General features: G+C 35.3%; 1 protein-coding gene and 1 non-coding gene across 10 annotated transcripts in view; one reads left to right on the top strand and one right to left on the bottom strand.

The window, feature by feature from the left end:
- RPS6KB1 (ribosomal protein S6 kinase B1) overlaps nt 1-17,987 on the bottom strand; it is a 47,411-nt gene extending 29,424 nt beyond the window's left edge. The window contains exons 1-4 of one of the 9 annotated variants that reach the window (XR_005657993.1): nt 17,749-17,987; nt 10,866-10,915; nt 9,711-9,831; nt 8,415-8,483 (exon numbers count right to left, since the gene is read on the bottom strand). Coding sequence is in view for 6 of the 9 variants with exons in the window: in XM_039885799.1 (XP_039741733.1) it covers nt 8,415-8,483; nt 9,711-9,831; nt 10,866-10,915; nt 17,749-17,889 (381 nt within the window). In the remaining 3 variants the exon portion in view is untranslated. Of the gene's footprint in view, nt 1-8,414; nt 8,484-9,710; nt 9,832-10,865; nt 10,916-11,700; nt 11,722-17,147; nt 17,259-17,748 lie in introns of those variants that run through there. The other 8 variants (XR_005657992.1, XR_005657991.1, XM_039885799.1 and 5 more) reach the window with 8 other exon arrangements.
- On the top strand, nt 4,297-4,415 carry LOC120621333 (5S ribosomal RNA). The gene has a single exon (XR_005658110.1). It is a non-coding gene; the product is annotated as a 5S ribosomal RNA (ribosomal RNA).
- Nucleotides 17,988-18,085: the final 98 nt, after the last annotated feature.

Here is an 18,085-nt window from a genome sequence, read left to right as displayed (position 1 = left end):
GGTAAGCATAAAGTGCTATGGGTGAACAGGGGAACTGCATCTGACCTGGCAAGAGGTCTTCCTTGAGGTGGTCATACCTAAGTTGTACCGTGAAAAGTTATTAAGATAAAATGTGGAGGACATTGAAAAGCATTCCTAGTGCAAAAGAGGTTTGTCAGGACACATCTAGGGATTCTATAAGTAGTTCAGTAAGGTTACAAGTGGTTAGAGATTAGGAGGAGGCCAGGAAATGGAAGGCTTGGGCATCTAAGCAAAGATGTTTGAATCTTATCTTAGAGGCAGAAGAGAAATGCTGAAGTAAGGAAAATAATATCATGTGGCTTTAAGAAAGGCCATTCTAGTAAAAATGTGGAGTTCCAGAAAAGAAATGAGAGCATTTAGGAGGCCAATACAGTAAACTAAGCAAAGAAGACCTGTAACTAAGAAAATGAAGGTGAAAAAAAAAGAAAGGGTAAAGGTATATCATTAGCATTTGCTGACTAACTAGATGTGATAAGAAATAATAATACTATGGTGTAATAGGATAGATAATGGTAATAGGATAGATAATGGTGTCATTCAATAACGGGAAATGGTTTGGGGAAAATGATGCATTTTTTTGGATGTATTAAGTTTATGTCCTATTACTAAATTCTGGCGCACCTCCAGCAACATGAGAAAAGCATATATGCTAGGTTATTAGTTGCAATATCATTTTAAAAGTGAAACATTAGAAACAACCTAAATGCCCATGCGTAGCATTTGGCTGAAAACCTATGGACTAGCTACACAATGTGTAGAAAAGCTCTACAAAGAATGAGGAACAGCTCTACAAAGAAAGAATGAAGCAAGGTACAAAGGAGCATACATGACATGACAATATACACAGTATGCTACCTTTTATGTAAGAGAAAAATAAGAATATATATATATGTATCTGCTTACATCTGTAATGATAAACATAACTAAGATAAACCAAAGCTAAGGACAGTGGAAAGGTAGAAAAGAGAATGAAATTTACCTTCTGAGATATATACCTCAATGGTTTTAGCACTCATTTTTTTATCTTTTCTAAATCAAATATTACTGTGATTATAAAACAAAGATTTGGAATTCTGCACCATGTTAATGTTTTATACATTCCAAAAATAAAATTAAACAAGGATGAGGAAGAGAAATAAACTGAATACAACAGAAACACATATACATAACTGAACATTACACTGATAATTTTACCACAGGAGAAAAAAGAAATTTAAACAATTTTACACTGTACACTCTTAGCGACATATGTAAGCATAACAAAAATAGCAAAGAAATTTTAAAACACCCTTTGTAGGTTTGTAGCTATTAATAGTACTGGTATAGTCTCAAACTATATTGCATATATTGTACAACTGAGCAAATGAGTAAATTTATCAATGCTATCAGGCTTTTCACTGTAGAAAAACAGATGCAAATATGGACTGAGGGAAGAAGAAGAACCCTATGGAACTGGACTGGGATTAGGGCTATCAATATGAAGCCATAATTTAAAACAAAAACAAAAACTTCCTAGCTCTGCCCACTGAAAGAGCCAGAAACAATGACATTTTAGTAGCAAGGAGTGTAGCTGACACCTGTATCTTGGTTTCTCTATCAAAAGAAACCAAAGTTCCTTGGAGAAATGGGTGGTCCTGGGCCAGGGACAGGGAAAGCACAAGGTAAACCTGGACCACTCTACTGTACCAGAAAGCAAAGAAGATTCAAAAACTGACAGATATACGTTAAAAGAATATAGAAGTCATCTTAACAGAGCTCTCTCTAGCAAAATTTGGGACAATTTGAGGACCAAAATGAATAATGAAAGAAATGGATAACACACTAGGGGAAAAAAGTCTATATTGACACTTTTAAAATAATTAAATTTTAAAAAGAAAGTATGAAAAACTCTTATTTACTAATTATACTAATACAGAAATTATACTAATATAGAAAATTATATTAGAATAGAAGAATTATACTAATATAGAAGAATTATACTAATATAGAAAAAATGATAAAACTAAACAAGTCTCCATTTTATAATTACCATAATAATAGCTGATTTGGACAAGAAACAATGGATGATAAAACCACTGGGGAAAAGATTATTGGGAATATTCAGTCATTCCATATATACTTGTTAATTACAAAGGGAAGAAGGTATCTGTACAATGCAAAGTATGGTGGACACTACCTTAACCAAGTTACTGAACTCAATCTTACCAAATAGTAGGATAGACTGACATATGTGCTTCCTGAGCTCATGCACTGAGGATATAATGTTCCTGCAAAAAATATTTAACCTAAATTTAAAATGTGTTTTCATGAGGAAATAATGAAACTGTCCTGGGTTCTTCAAAAGAATGTCAATGTCATGAAACACACACACACACACACACACGCACACACACACACAGAGGAGGGGGAGTGGGAAATGGCTCTAGGGTAAAGGAAAATAAAGAGACAAGACAACTAAATTCAGTGTGTGATCCTTGATTAAATCCTGTATAGCTAAAAACAAAACAGCTATAAAGGATATTACTGACACAATTGGGAAAGTTTAAGTATGGACGATATATTAAAAAAACAGTATTGTGTACCAATGTTAAATTTCTCAAGTGTGATAATTAACTGTAGTTATGTATGAAAATGTCCTTATTCTTAGGAGATACATACAGAGAGATTAAAAAAAAAAAATTAAGGGCAAAGTATCATGATGCCTACAACTAACTTTCAAACTGTACAGCAAAAAAATAAAATTTTGAATATACATCTACACAGAGAGAGAAGGGATGAAGGGTAGGGGGGTAGACAAAGAAGATATGGCAAACTTAACAACTGGTGATCTCTGTATTCTTGCAACTCTGGAAAGGCTGAAAAACCTCAAAGATATATTATTTTTTAACTGCTCAGGAGATTTGAATTTTTTAAATAAGGAATTTTTAAGAGAGTCTGAGAAGCAAGGGACTAAAAGGTAAGATGAAAAAGTAGTAAAGTAGAATTACAGAAATCAAGGAAGCAGTGTTTCAAAATGCTGTGGTCAATAGCTTCAAGATAACAGAGAAGTAAATTTAGGATGAATTAAGTAAAGACAACTGGATTCAGCAATTAAGAGAGTGGTGGTGACCTAGGGAATAAGAGTTTCATTGAAACAGTAGTCATTAAGTCAAAACATACTAAATGAAAATAAGAAAAAAAACATGACTTCTCAAGAAATTCAGCCATGAAAGCCAAAAAAAGGGAAAGCCAAAAAATGGGAAAGACCTCACGTAAAGGAAAGATTTGTTTTGCTAAATATGACAAAGACATGAATATATTTAAATTTAAAAAGTCAGGATAGAGAATGGAAAAGAGAGAAGTGACAGAGAAAAGACCCTGAAGAGGCAGAGAGGGATGGATCCAAAACATAAAGAGAAGGCTTGGCCTGGAAAAGAAGAAGGAACACATCTCCCACTAAGACTGGAAAGAAGGAAGTAAAGAAAGGTGAAAATGATGATAGATAAAGTACTGGGGGTAGGCATTAATTTGGGAAGTCAAAGGGAATCACATCTGACAGCCTCAAACAGGAAGTGAGGAAGAGAGGCAGTCTGCTAAAGAAGTAGAGGAACTGACAGTAAAGGCTCTAACAGTTGTAGAGAATGGGAGTTGTCTAGGGACATGTAGAAAAATGTCTGGTGAGTACCGAGGATCCAAATAATTGGGGACTATGAATCTGTTTAGCAGCAATCTACAAGTTTGTGTGATTTCTGCCAGTAATGCTCAGTAGCTAAGATACAGGAAAAAAGGAGCACTATCAACTAAACTAAATAAGATTAGGACTTTCCTGAACATAAGGTCAATGGAGGTAGCAAGTGACTGAAGTGGCAGATCATGCTGATTAGGCTGGATTCAGAATAAAGTGAAATAAGAAAAGAGCTATGAACTTGAGGAAAAAAACAGAAAAGTCAAAGAACTAAAGGGCTTAAGGGCCAAAGACCAAGATTATGAGAATAAAGAAGAAAGTTATTCTTCTATTTTAACCCAACATTTCAGAGGTAGAGGATACAGCCATGGGGGCTGTTAACGTGAAAAGAAGGTAAAAGCTAATGGAATTGAGATCATCAAAGAATCAGAAGGCTAGGGTATTGATTGTTCATTTAATACAAAGTCAATGAAGACACCCAGGATGACAAGACTTGGAAGTGGGAAGAAAAAGACAGATAAAAGGTGAAAGAGCAGTATATGCTTAAACCTCAACGTAGACATGGTTTTGACCAAAAGGTAAAAGAGCAACTTTAAGAATAAGCTTATTAAGTCTACAGCCATGCCACCTTTAATGTGCCCGATCTCATCTGATCTCGGAAGCTAAGCAGGGTCAGGTCTGGTTAGTACTAGGGTGGGAGACCACCTAGGAATACCAGGTGCTGTAGGCACTAAAAAAATAAATAAATAAATAAGCTTATTAGTTCTTCCTTTGAATTATGCAGTAAGCAGAGTGAGAGGCAAACACTACACTTGTTTCAAATGCTAAATCCTAGTATCTAGCATAATGCCTGGCACATTGCAAATTCTCAATTGGTTCAACAAAAGGAATGGAAGAAGTATAACCAATCTATGAGCCACAAGTCTTTGGCCAAAGGTTCTAAAATTTACAGTGTGTACCAAACTAATGCCATGAGCAACAGCAGTTTGCTTCCAGGGTGTATTTTTGTTGAAACTGGTAAGGGAGAGATATACTTGTTGGAAAGAGTCTTTTCCTCAACATTCCACCATGAGCAAATACCCAAATGGGACCATTCATGTAAGAAGTATACAATCCCAGGAGAACCAATAAATCCAGACAGACTGTCCAGATACAAACAACTCATTTAATAAAAGGGGACAATTGGTTCTACTCTTATTCCATCTTCAAGGCTGGAAAGAGATATATTCTTACCACATACTCAGTTCAAGAGGGTTAGTACTCTCTGCTTCCAGGATAAAAAATCAGAAGGAAGAAACTCAAAGGGAGCATACAGTCATCTTATCTAGGGATTTAGAAATTCAAACCCTGGACTTAACCCTAGCAACCTCTTTACTTCATTATTTTTGCTGTGAGCTTTTTTAAAGACAATAGAAAAAAGAATAAAACAGCATCTGATTCTTTAGTCAGGCCTAAAGAAAGAAAAACCCTGAGAGTGAGAAGGAGTAGTAACTAAGTAAAAGGAGAGGCAAGCAAGATAGCTCTTAGATGCCTGGGCCCAAAAAGGAGGCCTCACATTCAGCAGTAATTAAGTCTATGGACTTCCCAATACACCACACCCACCCACCAACAGTGGAAACAAACACCACCTTCCTTTTCATTACAGGTATCTGTTCCAGACACATACTTTACTCAAGATATAACTATGATTGATTATGGTCAGCTCTGATTATCAGGCATGAATAAACAACCTATAAAAAGGAAAGGATTACTCTAAGAATCTTGACCAGTACTTAACATTTCTAGAACAAGCATTATCATCCTGTCTCCAATTTCACATCTAATATGGTTTACAAATAAAAAATCATTAATATCACGATTCCAAAAAAAAAGCCAGACAGCAGAGTAATCCTGACTTACTGATGCAGAAATTGATATTCAGAATACCTAAACTGCTTCCTTAAAACAATCACCTATAAAGTGTGGTCATAGTATTTGTTTCTCAGCTTTTAAATTAAGAAGTTATACTGCTTAAGTAAAAATCAAGAAGGACCAAAATATTACGAACCCTATCATTTTTTTAAAAAGTCATTTTGATTATATTTTAATATAGTTTTCTACTAATACTTGTTTTAAGACAGTGTGATCTTTTCAGAAATCAAACCCAAACAAAAAGAACAAGAAACCAAACATACATAATCTATCTTCAATAAAACTAGGAAACACGTGTGACTCCACACTTCAAAAAGCAAAGACAGAATTGGGATAAAGCAATAATACATGACTTAAGTGGGATATGATCACTTAAATGCCTGCAAAGAGGAATAATTCAAAGAAGTTGATTCCATCTACAGAACCGTAGCAGGGTTCAAAAATCAGAGGCAAAAAAAAGAAGAAGAAAAAAATCAGAGTCATCAGGGACTGCAGAAGGTAGAGAACTAAAAACAGGGAGATTATCTGAACGTATGTATAGAGAACATATATACCAACAAGGTTGTCATCCCCACACTAACTAGCCAGGGAATACCATTCGGAAAGGTGTACCCTACAGGGGGGGAAAAAAAAGTGAAGGATCAGATACAGAGTGAAATACTAAAGTAAAAACTCAACTTCAGTGAAAGTCTGCATGTTGAAAAGTGAGATCTCCATCTCTTCTCTCTCATTCAGCTCCAGCGTGCTTTTTCTAGGCAAAGGAATAGAGGATCTTTCTCAGCCCCAACTTATCCATACTAGAAGAAAGACCTACAGACACTGATATACGGAGGTTCTCAGTCAATTGCCAGGTAACCACATGCCTACACTGCTGAGAATCTCACAGCACATAAAACTTCTAATTAGCTTTTCAGAGTTCCACTCTTAAATATGATCAATGAAGCATACCAGATTTCTAAGAAAACCTTTGACAAGGAAGAAAAAGATTAAATCAAAGTTAAAAAAAAAAAGGGGGAACTTAGAAAAAGACACAATGCACGGAACAAAAGAACATTTTAAAGAATTATAATCAACCTTCAGAGGGATAAGAAAAGATACTGTACTTCTAAAATAGGTTGTTATAAAAAGAAAAACAGCAAAAAGAACTCTGAGGAACCACAAATATGATAGCTAAAAAAAAATTAGTAAAAGGATTAGAAAATAAATTTCTAGAAAAATCTCAGAAAATAAACAAAAAGACAAGGAAATGAACAAACAGAAAAGCTAAGAAAAATAGATGCTAAAGCCAGGAGGTCCAACATCCAACAAACTGCAATTTCAAGACAAGAAAACAATAAATTATCAAAGAGATCATAAGAAAATTTCCTAGAGCTGAAGGATTGAAACTTTTAAGATTAAAAGAGTAAAAATAAACAAAATAATAAGAATCAAAGCAAGACACAGCAGTATAAAAATTTAGAACACCATAAATAAAAAGAAAATATTAAATATCATCAAAGAAAATCAAATCTTAAAAGATTGGGAATCGGAATGGCGAGGGACTTCTCAAAGCCAGGCAAAAATGGAGCAAAATCCTGAGTGGTAATTATTTTCGACTTCAAAACTGCACCTACACAAACAAATATGAGAGTATAAGAAGGATATTTTCAAATATGCAATATTTCCAAAAAAAATTTCTTCATGCAAAGATCACAGAAAGTGGGAGAAAGCAAGGGAGGATTGGATTATGGGAGAGTTAACAAGATTATGTGTTCTCTTAAGGGTGATTTTTCTTGAGGGTCTGAAAAGAAGTATTTCAAAAGTATGTTAATTTAGGTACACAGAAACAATTAACAGGGCTTGCTGAAGGCAAAGATAAACCTTTTACTAAAGTTACATGCTTGGGGCATGACTACTCTCCTTGACATGCCCAGTTGGGAATTTATGATCAGATCGCCCTGTCAGGTTACTTTCCATAGGACTCCTTTTTCGTTCACACTATGTATGGTGTCACCTGGGTACTACACTTATTGAGGTGATCACTTTGTAAGGTATATAAATGTCTAATCACTATGTTGTACACTTGAAACTAACGTAATATTGTATGTCAAGTGCAATTGAAAAATAAATTAAAAAAAAAAATTTATCTTCATGCATCCTTTCTCAGGAAGCCGCTAGTAGATGATCACTAAAACAAGGGAACAAGGGCATAATCTATGAAAAAGGAAGATATGGGATCCAGGAAACAAAGGTGTCCAATGTTGAAGGAGCCAAGAGGATTCCATGCATCGCGGTGAAGGGCAAGTCCAGTAACGACAGCTATGTCTAGGGAGCTATCGGTAAAGAAGGTTTCTATGGGACATCTCTAGAAAAATAAATGGAACTGATAAATTATCTAATAAGTGTGACCATAGAATATTGGCCTGAAAAGTGTTTTACAGAGTTGTTGGAAAGTATGGGAAGACAACAGTAGATTCAATGAAATCAAAGCAAAATGAGAGGGTAAGAAGAAGTGAGGAAGGTGTAAAAGAGTAAAATAGGAAGTCAATACATAACTTTACAACTGCTGAATTAAGTGACAGCATTATATGCTTATTACTTAGAAATATGGAGGCCAGAACAAAGAGGTAAAAGTAACCTCAGAGAACTGAAAGAGCTCTCCTTTCCACCCTCACCAAGCAGAAATAAAGTGGAAATAATAATCAACATATCTCATATTCTAAGGAGATTTACAATTGTGTTAAGAATACAATTTTTGACTAAGAATTTTAGGCCAAAATGTGGATTTTATAGCATTTAAGAATATAGTTTGGAGAAGAAAGAGGGGGGAAGAAATCACCTTTTTAAGCACCTTCATGGCAAATATTTTCCCAGTATTTGCTCCTGTTACTTTTCGTACTTGAAAAACCTGTACAAAAAATAAAAGTGTTTGTGTTATTAAACGCTAAGCTATGCTAGTCACACTCCCCTTTATTCCTATTTATAAAAACAAATGGTACAGTAGTTTATATTCTTACAAAAGCTAGTACCAAGAAGGGCTATGTGCAAAAATGAGGAGCTAAAAGAACAGACTATATTAAAGATTTAGTAGTGAAATGTTACGCATGAGACTGTCTCATTTGGTCTGCTGACATCTGGTGGCAAAGCTGGGCAATGATCATCTAATGATGAGCACTCCATGTTTTACTTTGTACTTAAAATCCAAGTTTGCTTAGAAAAAGCTATACTCGGGGTTCCCAGAAGCAAAATACAAAACTTAAAAATTACAAAATAGTCATAAATTTCTTCAACGGATGCCACTGTTCTTGCTTCGCATAAAACTGTTTAATAATAGTTGACAAGAATTACCATTTACCTTTTCCCTGAAACAGCTTGCTATAAAACACTTTCATGCAACAGCTAAAATATGTGAGGCTCAAAGTACATGTGCCACACATTCAAGATGATGAGAACATATTAGAATGTATCCTAAAGCCTAAGAATAAACTACAAATGTCACGCTTTGCAAAAATTAACACTACACAATAAATAATTCTCAAACGTAATCCTAACTGAAATGTTATCTAAATTGTCCTTTGATAGAGCATGGCCAGGTATAAATTTTCTCAGGCAGACCATACAAAGGTGAGGACTTAAATTAGAAAGTCTTGGGTAAAACTACGAAACTAAGAAGTTCTACTCATTTTTCTTGTCTCTCACACTCTTCAACTTCCCTAAGTCTATTGCTCTAGATACTGCAAATCAAAGAAAACCAATTCGGATTAAGTTCTCACTAACAGATAACAACTTAATATGCCATGCCTCTTAAAAGTAAGGAGTAGTTTGTTTTCTAAGAGGATACTTATAGAGGGTACCAACTAACCAAAGGAAGAAAAGAATCCTCAAATAACAGACTTTGTCTAGCAAAGTTGTCTATTTATTTATTCAACAAATACTGTCTACTACATGCCAGGCTTTTACGTGTATGGTGCTAGGAAGAGAACTACCGTATATCCCTCAAATAATACAGGGCAAGTGATCATATCCTTCCTTCGCTGACAGGTAGCAAACAAAAATTGAAGAGGACTAAAACCAGGGAATAACAATCATTCTGCCCAAGACAGACAACAGCTTTCATTTCAAAAATACTTCCTACCTTTCCATAGCCCCCTTTACCAAGTACCCGAAGTAGCTCAAAACATTCTGGTCTGATTTTTTCTGGCCCTCTGTTCACACTAGTTTCTGAGATTTCAAATTTCTCACAATGTTCCATGCCACTGGGGAGAAAAGCAAAACCAAATTTGCAAAAAGTTAAATTACTTTCAGCATACTGTTACAGAGAAGAGAAAAAGAAATGTAATCCAATTTAGTAACAGAAAAAAAAAAGTATCTAATAGCAAATTTAGTACCTGTGCTCTAAGTTAAAACTAATGATTCGATGACATGGTATGTCAAGATTAAGGTGGTTTGATAAATTGCTTACTTATCTGTTTGTTTATATAAAGTACTATCAATTATTTTCATAGGCATCAAGCACCCCCAAACTAAGATAAATTAGAACAAGTTTATGATGTTGACAAAAGAAAAAGTCTTCCAGTTATTCAAATTAAGTTCACTTAAAATGTCTATAAGATTAGGTATTATCCAACCTCATTTGGCAACTCTAGCAGAAAACCTGGGAGTTTCTAGAAGTACCCAATTAGTTCAAGTCATTATGCTACAAAAATTCTTGCTGACAAAATATATTCACACATCTTCCATATCTGCTACAAGCTTGATTTAAAGACTCCAAAAAGGGTGGCAATTTTGTCTGACACTTAAGTGCTTTCTATATGAGTGATCTTCTCAGTCTCCCCACAACCCAAGAGTTGGGGTACAGAGTGGATTAATCACCATACTCACCTAATAGAGCTTACCTAAAATGACTTAAGATTGCACAAATCTCTGTTTGAATGGTGTATTACAAAAAGAACAAAACCATTTGACTTTTGGGGGCATTTCTAAAAAATTTATTTTTCAGTAAGAAAAGGTGGTTCTCTATATTAAACTAAGAAAAATCCCTAACCCACTCAGACTCATATTCAGTTCACTCTAAATTTTAATGAATATCTTTTTTCTCAAAATCCAAACATGATCTCAAACCTCTGGATATGTCATTATATTGGTACCAAACTCAATAAACCAAGTCTATGTATATATGACTAGATATTTCAGAACAGGTTACTGGAATCACATGATGACTAAAAACTGGAGCCGATATAACCTACTTGTAAGAAAGACAGCACAATGAAATCTTTTCATATAAACTTACAGTTCATATGGTCCAACTCCCCCATGGTCCATGCTTTCATTTAACTGACCCTGAAAAATATGTTAAAGTTTTAAAGATAAATAATCTCACAAACATAAAACAAAAACGTTTAATGCTTCACCCCATTACTACAAGAGAATAACAGATATCAGATTAAAAATTCTTTATACCTTAATAACAGGTAATGTGGTGATAAACAAAATAAGGTACACAAAAGAATGCCATGGAGATTTCACTTTTAATTTTATATGACAACTCAGCTACAGATGCTACTTACTCATTAATGACCTACAAATAAAACCAGGTGAGTTTTCCTTCAAAAATTACATTTATTCAAAAAATATATTACGCATATTATGAACTAAAGGTACTATATTCTAGTATGACTTACTAAATCTAATGATTCATACAAAGTGCTGTTCTGATACATAAGACTAACAAAATACTATAAGCCTTATGTAATTAGAACTTAACTAAGCCTAAGGTAACCACAACCGGTCCAAGATATTATAGCATACAATGTGGCTGATCAAAGCAAAATAATTAAGCAACGTTCTCAAATTGTTAAGAGTCATGTTGGACAAACACTTATTAAGACTACAGTATAAATGGATGCAAAATTTAATTAACCTGCTGTATACTAACAATGAACAATTCAAAAATGAAATTAAGATAACTCCATTCACAATAGCATCATTAATAAAATACTTAGAAAAAATGTAAGAAAAAAGTACAATACTTGTACACTTGATAACTATAAAATATTGTTGAAAGAAACTGAAGACATTCCACATTCATGGATCAGACGGTTTAAGATTAAGATAGCAATACTAACCAAATTGCTCTACAGATTCAACTTAATCCTATTGAAATCCCAGGTTCCTTTCTTGCAGAAATTGACAAGCTGATCCTAAAATTCATATAGAAAAGCAAAGGACCCAAAAATAGTCAAAATAATCTTGAAAAAGAAGAACAAAGTTGGAGGACTGACACTTCCTGATTTCAAAATGTACCATAAAGCGGTAGCAATCAAGACGATGTAGTATTGGCATAACACAGTCATAGAGATCAATTAAATAGACCTGAAAGCCTAGAAATAAACCTTTACACTTATAGTCAACTGATTTTTGACAAAGATGACAAAAAAATTCAATGAGAAAGAAAAAAATCTTTCAATAAATGGTGCTGGGGACAATTGGATATCCACATACAAAAAATTAATTTGGACCCCTACTTCACACAATACATAAAAATTACCTCAATAGATCATAGACCTATATGTAAGAGATAAAACTATAATATTCTTGGAAGAAACCTAAGAGGGAGTAAATCTTCATGATCTTGGGGTGGACAAACATTTATTAAGACACATCATCAAAGGCACAAACGACTGAAGAACAAATCAATAAATTGGACTTGTTCAAAGCTTAAAACTCTTGTACTTCAAAAGACACTATCAAGAAAGTGAAAACTCACAGAATAAGAATACATAAAGAATTTCTACAACTCAATAATTAAAATAAACCAGATAATCCAATTTTTTAAAAGATAGGGTATGATTTGCAAAGGTATTTTTCCAAAAAAGATAATACAAATGGCCAATAAGCACATGGAAAGACATTCAACATCATTAACCATTATGAAAGTACAAACCAAAACCATTCCGAGATATCACTTTATACCCACTAAGATAGTTAAAATGAAAATGACAGAAAAATAACAAGTTTGGCAAGAATGTAGATAAACTGGAACCCTCATACATTGATGGCAGGAATGTAAATGGTACAACCACTTTGGAAAAGTTTGTCAGTTTCTTCAAAAACTAAACATAGAATTACCATATGATCCAGCAAATCTACTTCAAGATATCTACCCAAGAGAAATGAAAATATATGGTCCACAAAGACAGAGGCGCAAATGTTCACAGCAGCATTATTCCCAACGGCCAAAAAATGGAAACAACTCAAATGAAAATCAACTGAAGAACTGATAAATAAAATGTGGTTGATCCATGTAACAGAATACTATTTGGCCATAAAAAGGAATGAAGGAGTGATACATGCTACAACCTAGATGATCCTCAAAAACATTATGTTAAGTGAAAGAAGCCAGACTAAAAAGGCCACATGTTATACAATTCCATTTATATGGAATGTCCAGAAAAGGCAAATTTATAGAAATGAAAAGTAGACTTGTGGTTAGCCCAATGGAGTTCAAGGTGGCAATGAAACTGTAAATGGGCCCTAAGTTTCTTTTTAGGGTCACAAAAATGTTCTAAAAGTAAATTGTGGTGATGGTTGTACAACTCGATATACTAAAAGTCACTGAACTGTAAAAATAGTAACTTAGCAGCAGAAATTCAGTTATATTAATATTAAAATATATATGGTTTTAAAATGAGTATTCTTGAATATGGTCTGATTATGAATTCTTTCAATTTATACAAAAGGATATCACTTAATTGAAAATGGGCTCTAAAACAGAAGTTAAGTTTTTGTTGAAAATTTGAAATAATTCAAAAAATATTTAATATCTTAAATATTTAAAAATATTTAATATTAACATCTCTCTTTAAAGGTACTACTACACAGTCAAGATACACAAAGAATACTGATAGTATTCTTACACTATGTATGTTCCAATGCCCAAACAAGTTTTTAGTCATAGCTTGCTCATGGTGTGAACAAGATGACATCTAACACCAGGGATGTGTGAGTCATGATTGGACTGAAGAATATGGATGGTCAGTATCGAGGGAAAAAAATTCTTGCAGTTTCTACTTGAAACAGTTTCTTAGGGGCGAAGAGTCAGGGTGGTTACAGCTAAAAGTTTTTTGGTCTCTGGGGTTTCATATAATCACCTATGATGCTGTCACTTTAAGAACAAAAGACTGACTTCTCTCAGCTATAATAAAACTGGTATTACATAATTGTTTCTTTCTTTAATGTTAAGTTTTACTTAATTCTAACTTAAAGACCACAGAGTAGTTAACACTGAAGCATGACTCTGAAGCCACCTAGAAATATATGCCTGTGGCTATGTTTCATTTCCGGAACTGGCCAAGCCTATATTAACACCTGCATCTATGTTCATAACTTCCTACAGTTACCTCCCGAAGCATTCTTTTCTGCTACTCAAAGTTACTCTTAGAAAAGTTTCACATCAGAAGCATTAAACTAACATTACATAATACATACTGACAACTTTTTTTTTTTACAGGAATCTCTTTATTCAGATTTTTTTCTGCTGCCCTAAGCTTTATGACCCAACCAATGCTTTTTTGGTCAGCTACTATGATTGACAAAGTAGAATCTTGCTCTTCTAAGTATTATACAAGATACACTGTTTCAAACTAGCCTATCAGAATGACTATTTGCTGAGTTTTAAATTAAAATTGTATATAAATTCAACTTAATATGCCTCAAGTCCCAATGAAAGAGCTCATTTTATAAAAATTTAAATGAATTGTTACAGAATGGGTGAAATATTCTTAATGCAGGTATTCATTAAACTGCTTATCCACTTGCCTGGCTGTCCACAGACATTTCCTTATAATATAAAATTAAGTAACTCAGATGAGTGAGAAAAAAAGGATGAACTCTGCCCAAAATCTTGGGCTACTTAAAAACGCTTTTTGGTAAGTATCTATTACAAGCAAGATAAGCACTGATAATGAGATTTTTCTCTATAATTTTTATAATAATGAATATTTACATGTATACTATTTATGTAGCACTATTTTTTCAAAGCACTAAAACTTTTTAAACTTTTTGCTCATAAAAATCTGATATCCCAATCTGAAACTTGTGCAAGTTCTGTGATTACTTCAAATTTTGAATTAATAGAGTAAAAATTGAGGATTTTTACTACTGCATTTCAATTTTCTATTACTCTTTTAATTCTGTGTCTCCACAGAAAGCAGAGGTTACCAACAATTTCAAAATGTAATGAAAATCTCTAGAGGAAAACTTTCCCTCAAATTATACCATCACCAGTAAACCAAAAAAAAAAAAAAAAAGACTTAAACCCAATCTCTCCTCAAAAAACCCTCTTATCCGTTGGTTTTAAAATAGTCCTTAGAAGTATTCGATCAGTGTCTTTTTTTCAGTTAGGTAGCAGACATTCAACTTTATGCATAAATGTATTAAATTACTCTTCTCATCTTCTACTCATTGAAGAATTAACGATGTTATGTAAATACATATACTTAGTAATACAGATTCACTCAATGTAACATGCCTAAAAAGGCATATATCTCTAAATAGGACCAATGATTTAATTTTTTAAAAAGGATACTATTGCTTTAAAAATACAGCACTTCTTAGTATAACTGCATTTATTAAGTCTCTAGGCATAGATAAGAGAAAACTTGAATGATCAGTTCCTTGGCAATGAGTAACACCGACAAGCTAAATTACCATGAACCAGCTAACTGCTTAATATGCCAGGATATTTTTAAGAGTACTTTATATACTTTATCTCACGTAATCCTCATTTTTTAGAGAAAAAAAAGTGTCAGAGATTAAGCAATTTATTCTAGGTCACAGTCAGTGAGCTTGGCTGGAAGGATTTGAATTCACTTTCGACACACCACAAAGAGGTACATTATGAACAAGACTAGTAAATGCGGTGAAGAAGCTGTACAGTGAAGCTTGTTGAATTGAGTCAGAAGACACTACCACTAGTTATCTATGTGGTCTTGGGCAATCGTCTCTGGCCTATGCCTCAGTTTCCTTACTATGAAAATGAAGAAGTGAGGCTACTTTGATATGTACCAATGTTTAAAAAGTTTGTGTACTAAAGGTTACACAATAGCCAGAATATAAATTATATTAGTATAAATTCACAAAAGTCTGATTTTTCAAAAAAATCTAAACTTCTCTCATTTTTCATAATTTTTAAATTTTATTTTAGAGGAACCTGGATGTCACCGAATCTCCTAAGGTAGTCAACCCAATCCCACTCCAACTCTTAGCTTTCCACCTGAGGCACTTCTCAGGACAACACACTCAAAAGAAACATTTCAACTCCAAAAGCATTGCTAAGATGTATTTTGCTGAAAGTTCTTCCTCAAAATCCTCTTTAATTACCTTTGCTCTTTCCCCAAAGTTCATCTCCCCAGGGTAGTGGCCACATTTCTTTTTCCTATTTTCACCAATTTCTCTGGTCTCCTCTTCCACACCCTCTCAAAATCCTATTTCTTTGTACCCAAAAAAACAAATGTCCCAGAGTAGGCCAAAACCCAACAAGGTTCCAGTCCATAACAGAAATCTTAATACAGTATTTTACTTCTAACTCCTTTAAGACTTCTGATAAACCCAAGCTCTAGAAAACTCTAGTTCAACTGATAAAGATTTTATAAAGCACCCTTCCTATCAAGTTTTCTCTGCCCTGCTCCAAAGCCAGTTCCATATGGAGCCAACGTAATTGATGAGGATATGCAATATGTAATCTCATTTTGTTTCCAATTGTATTTAGTGTATCACATGTATGATTAAGAGGCTAACTGGAATTACATATGCAAACATGTTAAAAGTACACATCTCAATACTCACCTTCCAAACTGTGTAATTTTGATTTAGATTGATTTCATCATGAAAAGAACAGAATTATTTTAGCCCACTTAGTTTCTTAAAGTTTTCAAAGTTCTTTATATATAGAATCTCAATCTTTTGTCAACAAACAGGGAATAACTTACTTGCCAGAGTAAGAAAATTGAGTGAGGGAAAGAAAGGGTAGCTCCTTATGCAGTTAAAGCAAACATCTGACATCAGTCATTAATCCATGTACTCATCCAGACAATGGAATTTAGAATCTAAATTACTATGAAGTTATTATAGATGATCATTTGCCCAGAATCAGTGATTTGGTATGACAACACCATTTTTGAACTTGAGGTGCAATTTGTGATTTTTCAATAAATTTATCTTGGAAAAAATAATAATATTCCATAAAGAATAACAAACAACTAAGATAGCAAAGGTAAAACCAAGCTATGCATTAGAAAAAACAATTCTAAATTTAGCACCCTAAATTACATCAAGGAAAGCCCTCACACCACCATTCACAAGTCTCAGTTCAAGCAACTTATTTTTGGCAAGACAAATCACAGCTGTCAACGCTGGTTTTTTTCCATCCCAAAATTACATAAAGTATTTTGAAAAAATGTAGACATCTTCAGCTGGGGGAAAAGTAAGTTAAAACCGCCGTGTGTCGTTATAAATGCTTTAAAAAGAAGTCACACGGAAGGGGGTTAAAAAAAAAAAAAGCAAACAAACAAACCCTGGAAGATGCAGCAGAGCCCCCTTGCTCCCGAAATAAAACTCCTGGTGGCTGTAACAGCAGCGGCAGCGCTACTCCCGACAGAAGTTTTCAGCTGTCACTTCTAACAGCTGAGCGCTTCCTAGGAGAGAAGCGACAGGCCGAGAAGAGAGGTGGTTGTGGGAGGTCTGAAGATTTAATATTTGAAATCTTACACTCGAAGGGTAACCCTTCCGCACTTCACCTGCACTTACGGGACACCCAGCAAGCGCAGTCCCCCTCCCCCAACACACGCTACACCACTAGCGGCCCGCCACACTCAAGTCCAACAGCTGGAGGGATCGACCACGCGTCCTTTCTCGTTCCCTCCACAGACTGCTCCAGGCTGCGCTGATCTGGGGCTAGGGGCGCGACCTGCACCTGCAAACCCCACAGCGGCCTCACACCTAGGGCCAGGTCCGCCCCACCCGCTCCCCTGCCTCGGGCCACGGGGCGCTTCGGCTCCTCCAGGAGACTACTCGCGCCCCCTGGGTCTCCGCGCTCTCGGACGCGCCCGGCTTCCAGGGCCCGCGCCGCCGCCCTGGCCCTGTCACCTCGGGCCCCCCGGGACCCCGGGCCTCACCCCCTCCTCCAGCTCATCCTCAGAGCCCGCGTCCTCTGGCTGGTCTAGGTCTATGTCAAACACTCCTGCCATGTCCTCAGCTTCCCTGTCTCGGAAGTCTGGCGCTGGGTAAAAGCCGTCCCGCCTCCGTCGTCGCCTCATGGGCCCGGACCCGCCGCAGCCACCGCCGCCGCTGCCGCCATCACCGGCTGCTTGGGCTCAGTGCGTCTGCGCCTAGGCCTTAGACTGGCTCCTCAAGTTCAGCGCTAGAGCATGCGCACAGGGTTCTGTGAAGCCAAACCGTGGGCAATGAACATGCGTAGAACTATCGCCGAGAGCCAGGTGCTGGCGGAAACAT

Source organism: Pteropus medius, unplaced genomic scaffold (genome assembly GCF_902729225.1).
Source record: "Pteropus medius unplaced genomic scaffold, Ma_sr-lr_union100, whole genome shotgun sequence".
Lineage (NCBI taxonomy): Eukaryota > Metazoa > Chordata > Mammalia > Chiroptera > Pteropodidae > Pteropus > Pteropus medius.
Note: the sequence above shows the minus strand (reverse complement) of the source record. Positions and strands in the feature narration are given on the sequence as shown.